Genomic DNA, 13,065 nt, shown 5'->3' with positions numbered 1-13,065 from the left:
TTGCCCCTACAGGGAGAAGGGAGGCGGCTGGCCCATGGGCCAGATCTCAGTACAGACCTGGCCACTTGCTCTCCTCGAGTTGGAGGGATCCAGTGGGTTAGGCTTAGCCGGATGCTATTGCCTCAGCACGGCCTGTGTGCTGTCTGGACAGGAGCACCCAGCATTGAAAATGTTTAGCAGCGACAGGGAAGACGGAGATGCCGCAGCTCCTCTCCCCTCTTTTTTTCTCTGTTTATTACCGCTTCTCCTCAGGGAGGCCCTGTGCTGAAAGGAAACATGGCTCAATCCCACCGAGATGCTCTCTGGAAAGGGGTATCCAAACTGAGCACAGAAAGTCGGGAAATTGGGAGGAGAAAAAAGGGTGGCTTTTTTTAATATATAGAAAATAAATGGGTGTTGATTTTTTCTTGAAAAATTAGGTAATTTCAAAGCATTGAAACACTTCACATTAAAAGGGAGTGACCCCAAGAATGCTCTGGGAACTCAAGTTGGGGTTATCCGGCTGGGAATTGCGTTGATCCAGACTCGGCCTGGCCCCTCAGCTTATGGCCGAGGGCGGCGACGGATCCGCGGGGCTGGGGTCGGGCCTCCTGGGGTCTCCCAGAATAGCGCCTGGGAAACATTCCTCCAAAGAGGCAGCGCTGCCTACTCTCCCTCACGCCACGTTCCTTTTATATATGGATCTGAGAGCGCGTGCTCTAGTTCGTATCCAGGGCTTTTCAGCTTTCCTAGACTGAATCCCTGCTCCTCCTCCCCTTTTCCTTTGAAAAATCTCACTCCGAGGCTTTTAAACTCTACTGTGTATTGAAACGCCTCCATTTCTCTCCTTTATTCTATCTCAAGTTTTCAATGAGAGCATCCTGCCCTCGGTGTAATGATGTTTGTGTCTGGGAGTTATTACATTCTCCCAGTTCTCTGCTCCGCTGGAGGAAGACCTGCGGGCAACGAGACTAGAGAGGGTCCCTGTCAAGACAATTGGCGCTTTGGAGAAAGTGTCTGAAAGTCGGAAATGGAAACACAATCCCAACATCAACGTCTTGCTGCTCGGCGTCCGCGTCGGGTTCCATCCGGAGTCCTGGGTAGTTAGGCAAGGCCAGACGCGGGGCTCCCTACTCCTTGCCGGTGTGCTTCCGCCTGCTTTCTAGATTTTTTATTTATTAAGAAAAAAAATACGTGTCTCCTCCACCCTTAGCTCCAAGACCCCATCCAGTCAGAGGCCTTTGCGGGCTGGAATCAGTCTTCCCGTACGCCTCCTCAGCCTAGGAGGAAGCGCGCAGGAACGGTCTGAGCTCTCCTGACCCCTTTGCGTCGGCCAAACTCAGCCTCACCTCCTCACTCTCCCTCCCCGGGGCCTGCCAGGGGGCGGTACCCTGTCCCTTTAAATCTTCCAGCTCCCTCCTCTTTGCCCCCCTGAGAGCCAATCAACAGAGACATCTCCCCTTTCGCCCCGCCCCGCCTCTAGGGGTGGGAACCCCAGGAGACCCAGCCAGGAGGTCACGTGCACTGCCGGCGTCACGTGAGCGCGGGAGGGTGGCCTAGGGGAAGCAGACGGGAGCCAGTGATTTCTTAATGAAGTGTACCCGCATGCGTAGAGGGAAGATGAGGAGGGCGGTGGAAGCACCAGGAGAAGGAGGGGAGGGGTGGGGAGGGAAGAGAGGAGGGAGGGGGAGGGAAGGGAGGAGGGATGGGGGAGGGGAAAAGGGAACGAGGTGTCTCCCTAGCTCGCAGCCTCTGGCAAGTGGAGTTTTTAAAAAGCTCGAGCAGATCATGTCATGACGACTTCGCTGCTCCTGCATCCGCGCTGGCCGGAGAGCCTTATGTACGTCTATGAGGACAGCGCGGCGGAGAGCGGCAGCGGCGGCGGCAGCGGCGGGGGAGGCGGCGGCGCGGGCGGAGCTGGGGGCGGCTGCAGCGGAGCGAGTCCCGGCAAAGCCCCGAGCATGGACGGGCTGGGCAACAGCTGCCCCGCCAGCCACTGCCGCGACCTGCTTCCGCACCCCGTGCTGGGCCGCCCGCCGGCTCCCCTGGGCGCCCCTCAGGGCGCTGTCTACACGGACATCCCGGCCCCGGAGGCGGCGCGCCAGTGCGCCCCGCCGCCGGCGCCCCCCACCTCGTCCAGCGCCACCCTGGGCTACGGCTACCCGTTCGGTGGCAGCTACTACGGCTGCCGCCTGTCGCACAACGTGAACCTACAGCAAAAGCCTTGCGCCTATCACCCGGGCGATAAGTACCCCGAGCCGTCGGGCGCCCTTCCCGGTGACGACCTGTCCTCCAGGGCCAAGGAATTCGCCTTCTATCCCAGCTTCGCCAGCTCCTACCAGGCGATGCCCGGCTACCTGGACATGTCGGTGGTGCCTGGGATCAGCGGACACCCAGAGCCGCGTCACGACGCGCTCATCCCCGTCGAAGGCTACCAGCACTGGGCTCTCTCCAACGGCTGGGACAGTCAGGTGTACTGCTCAAAAGAACAGTCGCAGTCCGCCCACCTCTGGAAGTCTCCCTTTCCAGGTAAGGAAGAGCGCTAAGCGCGGCCGCCGCCAAGGACCCCTCCCTGCCCCGCCTGCCCCGGGGCTCCGCGCCCCAGCCACCCCCGCCGTCTGGCCCCGGCGCGCCGGCTTTGCTGGGCTGCAGATGGAGCCGGCCGGGCGAGCTGCGCTGAGGAATGCGCCGGGGAAGAAATCTGCTCCGACACGTTCCCCGGAGCTGCCCGGCCGAGAGTGAAGCAATCACAGGCGCCCAAGCGCCGGGCGGCCGGCTCCACTCCAGTCGGGAGCTCGCCTCCTCCCCCTCCGCCGGTCTCCAGTCTCACGCGCGGCTCTTGGCCCCCTAAATGCGCTTCCGGCCTGAAATACGGGGTGGGGTGGGCCTTGAGTGCCTTGGAATCTAAAACCAGTAGAACAAAAACCCTCAAGCCACCGAATAATTGAAGGGAAAAATAAGAACCCCCAAGCATTTTCTTGGCCTGAATTTCCAAGAACATTTAGGCACTAGACAGGTGTTTTGTTGCTGTTGCTGTTTTTAAAATACGGGTCTAATTTGCCGGGGTCTACAGAAATGTAGATTTTTAATTTTTCAAAGTTTTCTTTTTTTTTTTTCTGAATTTGTTTTAAGAATTTGACCACGAATTTCCTGATTGTTGAAGGAGCAAGAGAACTGAAATCTCTGGAGAGAGTGCGGGGAAAAAAGGGTGTTTGCATCCCTGTCCTGGGATATAAAATTCTTTCCCTGTCTGTAGGGCTCATATCCTACGTGTGTATGCGCACTACCAACTTGGCCAAATGTCGAGGGGAGGGAGTTACCCATGCCTTAGACACAGAAAGAGGGGAGTGAGGATGAGGTTTCGGGGGAAGGCTTGTTTTGGAGGAATCTGAGGTCCAGGCCCAGGCTGGGGACCCCTCGGTATTGTCTAGCTATGTATTCGGTGGTGGATTGGAATTCACTGGTGTTCTGTTCCCTCTCCAATTGAGACTATCTCTGAATAGGAGAGGATCCCGCAACACCCACCCCCCGATTCCCCAGAGGAAAAGACCAGTTCCAGGGTTCTCAAAATCACATCAGGAGCTTTGGATTCAGAGCAATGCTGGGAAACCAGGATTCAGTGAATCCAGATCTTGAGTCTGCTCTAATTATATATAAGCAGAGCTCAGTGGGAGAGGGTTGACTGGCTCCATTCTGATGCTTGCAGGGGTCCTGGGGGCCCAGAACAGCCATATATGTTTCTTCCTACTACCCAGAGGGCCCCCTCTTGGCTCTCTGCGGGGACCCAAGGACATTTTCATTGGGAAGTATAGACCTGAAGACCTCCTTAGGGTGGGCCTGAAATTCCTCTGTACCCGGGATTGGGGAAAGAGAAGATAGTTAAAAAAAAATACTGGATGATGTTACAAAGTGTAGCAAATAATATTTTTGTAAATATTCTAAGATGACTTAGTATAATACAACTGACCAAGGTGGGACCCACACTAGAAACCCAATTTCTGACTGCCAGAAGATTTAAGGATGATGGAATTTTAGTGCACGGTATCATGCATTACCTACTCTGCATTGACTATGTTTTTATATAATATGACTTATGTTATTAACTACCTAATATGAAGCACATAATAACACTTTTCTAGAAGATAAGCACCTCACATGTAGGTGTACAATAATGTGTTATGGAGATATGACCCTTTAATTTCCCACCTTACCCAGATGGGAAGCTCCTTGGGAGGTGAGGATTTAGCAGGAATTCCTGGAGCATGGGTAGCTGATAGCCAACAGACCATGCTAAGGGGCTGAAGGACAGAGGGGCCAATGCCCACCAGCCCCCCTGTGGGCAGAGCAATGGTCAGTGGGTTTAGTGTGAAGAGGGGATGAGAAGGAGCTGCTCTGGCATTGCTGTGTCTGCATGCGGAGTGAGTGAGAGACTGGAGAGGAGCTCAGAAATAAATCTGAGCAAAATAAACATCTTAAAGATTCCCAGAAAAGAAAAAAAAAAAACCTGCTAAAAGTAAGCACTTTTTGATCACAGCCTCCTAGGGAAAAATATCTTTAACATAAAAAAATCATACAACCCAACTGAGATTTAACACACTTGCAAATTATGGCATGAAAACGGATATAAAACCAAAAATGTCTCAACAGCTATGTGCTCACACACTCCCAGTGTGGAAATAGAAACGGGCTGGTGTATCTCAGTGCAGAGGTACAGGCAAAAGGCAGACGAATAAGAAATTATCTTCAGACACCCTCCATCTTTCTACCCACACAGAGCTCTTTTAGAAGTAGTGAGATTTCCAGATAACTCTGTCTATGCAATTGTGGTTTGTTCGGCAGCATCTCAGCATAAACACTACTGTCTCTCTTCAGTGCCTCTGGCTCTGAGAAACCTCATCTATGGCAGTCTGGGCTGGTGTGGGAGAGGAAGGCAATTGTTCAGAAAGATCCAGATAATTAGGGCCAAGATGAGTTGTGGCTTCTTCCTTCACCCAATTATATAGACCTTTGCTTCATTGCTCTTTTTTTTCCTTCCTATAGTGAGGGTAGACAATTTTTAATTTTGACAGATTCCAAGAGAGAAGATGGGTGTGGTGGGGGGACATGGAGAGACAGAAACAAATAGGATGAGGGGGAGAGAATAATAGGAAGAAATAATGGGCTCTTTGGGTCATATTGAAAGTCTCTGTTGATAAGCCATTGGATTTGGTTGAGAAAGAGTGGCTAGGATTTCTAGCAGAACTAGGTCCTCTTCAGAGCCCAGAGCCCTGTTGTGGAAGAGGGTGGGCAAGATCTAGTGTGTGGTAGAAACATTTACACAGGACTCCAAGAGAGAGCTATGGCTAAGCATCGATCTGATTTTTTATTTGCTCCACAAAAGTGTCTGTTGGGTTCCCAGGTATGAAGTGGGGTGTGTGTGCGTGTGTGTGTGTGTGTGTGTGTGCCTGTATGCCTGCGTATGCTCTGAAGGGAGACTACGGAAAGGTTGGTTATAAAATTAATCACCAAGTCCTCTGCTTACTTTAGGCAGCATAGACACAACTCAGGGCCTAAATTTCCAGATGTCTCCATATCTATAGATCCCACTTCCTTTCCAGACAAGACAGAAGACAATGAAAGGGGGCTTCTTTGAGAAGGCAGGGCTGAAGGTATTTCCCTAGCTGCCCAAAATCACTGGCAGTTTGGTCTGATCCAGGGAAAGCTTGGCCAGATCAACCCTTGGCATTCTGTAGAGAAAAATCCAATTTAGACTGGTTATCTGCTTTTGAAAAACTGATTCTTTTAGGGTTTGTTGATTAAACCTCATGGGAAATTTATAGTTGGGGTTTAGGAGAGCCCAAATCAGGTAGATAATTGTGAGCTTTTTCAGAAAGTGACGTTTAACAAATCAGGGACAATAATCTGGTTAACTCAGGAACACAAACCCACTTCTATCCCATTTGTTCTCCAGGGAAAAGGAGGTATTTTAAAGCTAAATTGTACCAGGTGGTCTGTTTCCATTTTAGAACTCACTGTGTCATTATGTTGAGCCCAAAAATCTAGTTTTAAAACCCCACTCTGCCACTTAAGTTTTTTTTACCTATTCTGAGCCTCAGATTCCTTATCTGGTAAAATGGGTTTAATAAAATAAGCTTTAAAAAGATGTTCTGAGGATTAAAAAAAATAATAATCATCATCTCCTATTATCATTACTTACCTTCTATGTTTTACTCTTGTTCCAGATTAATCAATTTCTCAAATCATAGTTACATCTGTAAGAGTAAAACATATTTGAGAACTTCGAGATTTAAAAAAAAATTATCTTCTGCAAAAAAAAAAAAAATCCTTTTTAACCTAAAGGATCTGCTTTGCTAAAGTGAAGTTGTTTTATTTTTCAGATTTTAAAAAAATTGAACCTCTTCCTACATAGGCAGAGAAAAGTGACAAGTCCAACAATTTTCCATAGAAATTGTCATCCTGGAGACAGCCAGACCAGGCCATTGGAATCCCCTCTCTCCCATATTCTTTCCATGTACTTTTTTTCCCCCTGCCTGTGATGGTGACCTCTTCTTTCCTGTCCTGTGTAGACAAAGGTCTCTGAAAGAGAGCAGACCCAATGAGAAAGGGGATAAAGAAGGTGATTCATGAAGGGGAGGTGAGAACAGGCATTTCAGAAAGAGCTTTGTGCCCTTATTCTAGACTGTGTCTACACTTCCAAAGGGCAGTAGGAATGAAGAGGAAACCTTAAATATTCAGCCCTACTCATTAGTTCCTTCGGGAAGAAGTCAGCCAATTACATTTTTTAAAGTTGAGGCGTAAGTTTTTCAGATCATCTCCCTAGTTCCTTACTTTCATTGAAAGTGTTGCTAGGACCTTTCTGTTGACAGGGGTGAGGTTGGAGTGGAAGAGGGGCTGTAAGTGACGCACATTAGCCTTTAGTTCCTGTGATATTCTCATAGAGCAGAAAGAAATTGAACTAGTAGTGGTATGGCAAGATATTTAGAGTTTAGGATTAGGGTTTCTGCATGGGTTGGAGAGTTTCCTTCAGCCTTGGTGGAAAGATGAGGATGGGGAACCAGATAAGAATTGCTCTGTCTTGGTGAGTGGACATTTGAGGAAGGGCAAGGGAGGGGCACTGATTTCTTTTTGTAGAAGATTTATGTGAACCACTGGTCTTAACCCAAGAGGGGCTCTCTTGGTGTGCCTCCTCTGGTGGGCACGCCCTGGGGTGTGGACCCTCTACTTCGAGGGACCTGATTTCTTATATCTCAGTGCTAGGACTTCCCACCTGGGATGTTACTAAGTGGCTTACAATATTGGACTCCTTGAGAGATTGGTTCCCAGGCAGTCTGGCTTCACCTGGACACTTTTCTCTCTAGCTGTTGGTGCTGGCCTCAGATTCCCAGTGCAGAGCCAGTGACCACTTGATGGTCTGTGCCCACTGAAACAGTCTCCCTGCCCGCATGCTCTCCCTCAAGTGTACGAAAGGACACCTTTCTCTAATAATTGGGCAGAGTATAAACTGACTGATTCCCAAGTGATCTAACTGCTAGGAAAGAGGAATTTTCCTGCATACTTGCAATCCTGCAGGCTAGCAGACCAGGATGGAATTTAGGGGGACCCCTCTACAGGGACAAGGATTCTGATAACGAATGCTGTGCAGAGCCAGATTGGAGGCTGAGGCAAAAAGAAAAATCAGTAGTACTGGTCCTGCATTCATTTAAAATTTTGATATTTTGTTCATCATGAAATTTTTGATAAATCATATAGGTATAATATATAAAATGTTATTTACTGTGATTTCTGAGCTTTTGGCACTCCCTCCTTTAAAGTTCAAGCCAGAGGCAATACCCCAGTGTCCTCACTTCAGCCATGGCCTTGGTAATAGCAGAGGTGCAAAGGATTTGGGGACAATCCGCCTGCCCCCTGTGAGTCCCTGCGCCTTGTGCCTCTACAGCGTTTGCCGGATCCAGGCGCGCGACTCACTTCCTGCTGCCTGCCTTCTTTCTCCCTCCAGACGTGGTCCCCCTACAGCCCGAAGTCAATAGCTACAGGCGCGGGCGCAAGAAACGCGTGCCCTACACCAAGGTGCAGCTGAAGGAGCTAGAGAAGGAGTACGCGGCCAGCAAGTTCATCACCAAAGAGAAGCGCCGGCGCATCTCGGCTACCACAAACCTCTCGGAGCGCCAGGTCACCATCTGGTTCCAGAACCGTCGGGTCAAAGAAAAGAAGGTGGTCAGCAAATCGAAAACGCCTCACCTTCACTCTACCTGACTGCCCACCGCCCCCGCCCTGTCTATTTATGTCGCCGATTTGTACCATATCCTTCACCAGAAGGACCCTTCTCCTGGGTGCAGACCAATATTTAATGTTAACCAGAAAGAGGAACGCAGGGAGGCAGAAAATATTAGATGGTGGGCTCTGCTGCCCTCTACTCCCCACCCCATCTTCAACCCCCATCCCTATGCAGATGGGACCTACATGGCCTCAACAGCTTTGGAGGTGGGTCTGAGTGGGCTGCGGGAGAAAGGCAGCTGGTCTCCACTCCCTCTGGCCTTCACCCCTCTCCCCTTGCCAGAAAGCAGAGTGGCAGCGAAGATCATTCCAGCCAAAGCAGAGTTGAGGAACCCTGAATATCCCATTCTTGCCTCATCCTTTGCCCCGGCAGGTAGACAGGCAACCCCACTGAGGGTGCCGCCACCGGGGTGCGGGGGACCTGGTAAGCTCCTACTTTTCTTTCAGTCCCTCCTCCTGCTCCCAGCCCCTTGGCACTCCTTAGTTAGGCAAGATATCCCAGTTAAGATTTTCTGTGCATATTTTAAAAGTCTCATTAATATTAATGATAAGTATTAGGGATCCGGCATCATGATTGGAGTACAGACAGCGCTTAGGTTTTCTTTTTTCCTTTCTGTTTCAACAAAAGCTGGAATTGGCCGAGGAGCCATCCATCCCTCCTCCCACTTCAAGCAAGGAACTGAGTTTCTCCAGAGCCACCAGTGCCCCCACAGCCTCCTCTGTTCTGCTTCTGGGTCCCATCTGAAAATCCAGGGAAGACAGAAACTCCCACGCTGCTAAGTATGTCTTCTCTATCTCTTTGTCTCTGTATGGTGAGGCTGAGATTAGGCCAGGCACAGGAGCAGAACTTTTTTGTAAGAAAAGGACAAACTTCTCTTCCAAGGGGATGGAGAGTGTGTCCCCCAGCAGATTCCCTCTCCAGTCCCTCTCCAGTTGCTTCTCCGTCAAGGCAATAGCTGAGAAGGTCTCACAGTTTCACTTTTACTCATTGTCCAGAGGAAAGCCGTTTTCTTCCAGGAGGCCAAAATAATCGCAATTAGCCAGCTAATGTAGACCCGACTGACATTTCCCTCCTCAAAGGCCAGCTCGGTGCTGGGGAGGTGTGGGGGCTCACCTTCTCCTTTCCCTCTGGCGCATTACAAAACAGTGTTCTTTTGAAATGTTCATCAGAAATAGGTTTTTTTTTTTAATGTTGTGTATCTGTATATAGTATTGTGGTGTCTAAATGACAATGTGCTGAATGCAAAAAGGAAAAAGAACCCACAAACCCGTTTTTAAAATAAAGTCTTTTTTTTTTTGGCCTTAATTTTATTGCTTGGATTACTTCTGAAACTCCTATCCACTGGCTTTTTGGGGGAGGCTCTGTTGCCCTGACACAGCCAGAGTTGGCCAGGGCAAGAGTACATCACACCGGGCTAGGTACATCCCAAACTCATATTTTGCTTTACTTAAGTTTTCTAAGTTAGTCATTCAGATTGTTGATAGTGTCTAGACAGGAGAAAACTCTTTACCATCCTGATGCCCCAAACAAATGAGTAGGTTCCAGAGAGAAGGATGTGATCAGCAACTAAAAAGGCCTGGCAGCAGGTGAGTGAGTTCACTTCAGTTAATTGTCAGGGCTCAGATCTGGATCCCAGGGCTGAGAAAAGGGCCATCCCATCTGGGAGCTGGATGCTCCGGTAGTAGTGGCAGCAACTGGGCTCTAATCTTAGGTTCTTGAGGCCCTAGTGCCCCAGAGGGTCCCAAATCCTTGCCAACAGTTCAGAGCTGGAACTAGGAAGTGGTCCCCTTAGCCAACCCTGTTGGTGGGGGGAGGCGGCTGCAAGCTCAGCATTCCCAAGCTGCTCTCTTTTCTTCCCCACTGACCTGCGCAAGAGATCAGGCCCCAAGGACACTGTGGGCCCCAAGTTTGCTAACCCAACCTTGCTTCTATTCTCCAGCTTTCTTGGGAACCTCAGTCTTCCAGGCAATCAGGAACTGTATAGACTCTGCCACTAATTTGTTTTCACTGTCGTGTCCATCTACGCCTATCTTCCTATCCGGCTGAGTTAATGAGATCATTAAGTTGTCGGGTTAAGAGATTTTAAAAAAGCAATATAGCCTAAAACAATGTTATCTCAGATTAAATCTTTACTGCAACAACTTTTATTTATATATGATATTTTTCCTCTCCTGAGATACAGAAAGACTGGAGGCATTGGATTGGAATTCAGAGTGCTCCAATTTCTCTTTGCCTGATGGCTGAAGGTCTTCAAGTTTTATTTAAATAAATGTTTGGTGGGGGGTTGTGATACACACACATGCACACACAACACACACACTGAATCTGAGAGACTAAGATAAACTGCAAGAATTCACCCTCTGTGGAGCCTCTGCTACTGATGCGGCTGCTGATCCTGTTCTCTCCATCTCAACCCTGGTTAACTACCAAAGAATCCTAGGCTGAGCAGTACAGATTTAGGAGTTCCAAATAGATGAATTTCCCAGGAATAAGGTTTATTCTTAATTCCATCTCCCCTTTCTCTCCCCACTCACCACTCCAACCTCTCTCCAAAACCCCTCAGTCTTCCCTGAGATGTAAAGAATTGAACACTAAATGTGTGTGTTTCATCAGAAAAAGAAAGTGAGTAGACAAGAGACCTCGGGGCTTCCTTAATGGACCCACACCCCTCTTGACCTGAGGGTACACTGGGTAGTCTCATGACACAGCTGTAGACAGTGGACACTTGGAGGCTCAGTAGGGAAAGAGAATTCTAAAGTTCTCCGAGGCATCCTTCCACTTCTGCACACAAACCCACATGAAGTCAAATGAAGGAGTCTTCCCACATGGAGGGACCCACCCTAAGGCCCCAGAAGGGGGCGATGGAAAAAAGAGGAAAGCTGGTGCAGGCTCAATGGGACACCAGTGACCTGGGCAGGCACTGAGGTACTTCTGAGTCCTGGTGAGCCCCAGTGTGCTAGGGTGTTTAAGATGCCACCCATTCACTGGATTAACTATGCCTGGAGCAGTTTTGGGGATGCCTCTCCCATAAAAGTAAGCAGGTGTGAGAATGGAAACTCCTGTGTGAGACAGGCATTGTGTGAGTACGTATTCTGGGGAGACACACATTCCCCAGAGTTGGAAAAAAAGTATGATTCATTCCCTGATTGTGTTGGTTCCTTATCTGTCCTTCCTCCGAGAGTTGTCATTCTCACTGTGGAACTCTGTGAGACCTTCCTATGAAAGGATGCGTGTGTGTGTGTGTTCACATGCCTGTGTGTGTGCCTGTGTGCATCTTTGTGTGTGTGTATATGGAGCCTATGGTTAGTGCAGAATTTCCCCAGGTTTTACTGCCTCTGTGTGTGCATGCGTAGCAATGCTGTTAGCCAGCATTCATCTCAAGGTGTAGAGTGTGTGTTTTCCTCATTCAAATTTATAAAAGCTTTTCCTTCCAAGACCAGTTTCCTAGTGTCTGTGTGAGTGTGTGGATGCAATAAATATGAAGGTGAAAGGGGATAGAAAAGGTCTGAAGGACTGTGAGCAGTGTGGTGTCCTCTTCTCTGGGACTGAGGTTCCTGCTATCTTTCTCATAACCCAGTGGCATCGCCTGCTCCCTGTGACTCTATGGCCAGGGCTGGGGGACCTGGGAGAAACAGAGCCTCACAGAACTCTCATTCTGGAGATCACTCTACCAGGCTGCCAGGGAGGACTCAGTTAGAGCTTTTCCTGATTTGGGGGAGAAAATCCCTTCTCCACCCACATCTTAGTGTTCAGATATAGGGCCAGCACAACTGGCCTTTTGGCCAGTAGTCAGTCTCACAGCCAGGAACCCACCTGAGGATGCAAGGCCATCAGTTCTTGGGAGACTCCTCCATGACTGTCTCCAGACCAGCTGCTTTTCCACAGGCCGCTGGACAGCAGGCCTGTGTGGGTGAAGGTGGGGGCAGCCCCTGGGACACTCTCCATCTCTCCAAGAATTGAAGCTGGGGACCCTGTAGCAGCCCCCTCTGTTCTGTTCTGAAGAGACCCACACACACACTAAGATTTACTTGAACCTGGCTTGGATGGTGTAGGAAGCCCGCTCCTCAAAAAACTCCAAGCCCTGGATCAGGCAGATGTGTATCCAGACCTGCGCTGGTGGAAGATAGAGGGGCCCTGGGGAACCAGGAGCTTCTGGGAGGAGGAGGAGGGGGCCATAGCCTTTTCACAACCAACCAGGCTCTTCCTCTTTTAGCCTTGACCGTGACTAGGTCTTTCTGACCTTGACATCGCAGGGAGCCCTGGGAAAGGGGGGAGGGTGGAAAAGGCCTTGATCTTCCTGTGGCCAGAGAAGGAGAGGGCCGCTGCCCCCTCGACGCGCCATCCCCCTTCCCGCCAGAGCCCGCCGCCTCTGTTTACACACAGAGTTGTCGTCTGCAGTCTAGACAGGGGCGCTAATAACGCCCATAAAAGGCGGCCTCGCCAGAGATGCTCTGCAACTCGGCTCCCGCGCGCCTACCGCTGGCCGAAGCCTCCGCCTCCTCAGCCCCGCCCTCCTCAGATACCTCGGCTCGGCTTGCGGGCCGCCTTGGGGAGGGGGGGATCCAGAGTGTTCCTGGAGTCTGAGATCCCCTGCCCCGCACCCTTCTGAACCTCTTCAGTCTCCAAAGGTAAGTGGATCCCCGTTCCCGTTCTTCCAGCCCAGCCAGCCTCGGGGTTAGCAGCGCATCCTCCTACCCCCACTGGCCTCTCAGGCCGGTTGCCCCCGCGCAATCTGCCTGTGCCCAGCACCATCTCTGCCCCCGCCCGGAACTGGAGGCTTGGTTTGGGAAGCAGTTAGGTAGGTAGCTGGG

At 50.1% G+C, this 13,065-nt stretch overlaps 1 protein-coding gene across 1 annotated transcript; it reads left to right on the top strand.

Annotated features, from left to right (window-relative positions):
- Positions 1-1,664: 1,664 nt before the first annotated feature.
- On the top strand, positions 1,665-9,560 carry HOXC13 (homeobox C13). The gene is made up of 2 exons (XM_081592007.1): positions 1,665-2,508; positions 7,976-9,560. The coding sequence occupies exons 1-2, from the start codon at positions 1,773-1,775 to the stop codon at positions 8,230-8,232; spliced, it is 993 nt and encodes a 330-aa protein (XP_081448133.1). The 5' UTR covers positions 1,665-1,772; the 3' UTR covers positions 8,233-9,560.
- Positions 9,561-13,065: the final 3,505 nt, after the last annotated feature.

Source organism: Giraffa tippelskirchi, chromosome 4 (genome assembly GCF_054371585.1).
Source record: "Giraffa tippelskirchi isolate mGirTip1 chromosome 4, T2T-mGirTip1v1.2.pri, whole genome shotgun sequence".
NCBI classification, from domain to species: Eukaryota; Metazoa; Chordata; class Mammalia; order Artiodactyla; family Giraffidae; genus Giraffa; species Giraffa tippelskirchi.
Note: the sequence above shows the minus strand (reverse complement) of the source record. Positions and strands in the feature narration are given on the sequence as shown.

Excerpts from the sequence above, each read along its gene's own strand:
- HOXC13 (XM_081592007.1), top strand. The coding sequence starts at position 1,773 with ATGACGACTTCGCTGCTCCTGCATCCGCGCTGGCCGGAGAGCCTTATG. Across the intron at positions 2,509-7,975 it reads CTGGAAGTCTCCCTTTCCAG|ACGTGGTCCCCCTACAGCCC; the intron begins GTAAGGAAGAGC and ends TTCTCCCTCCAG.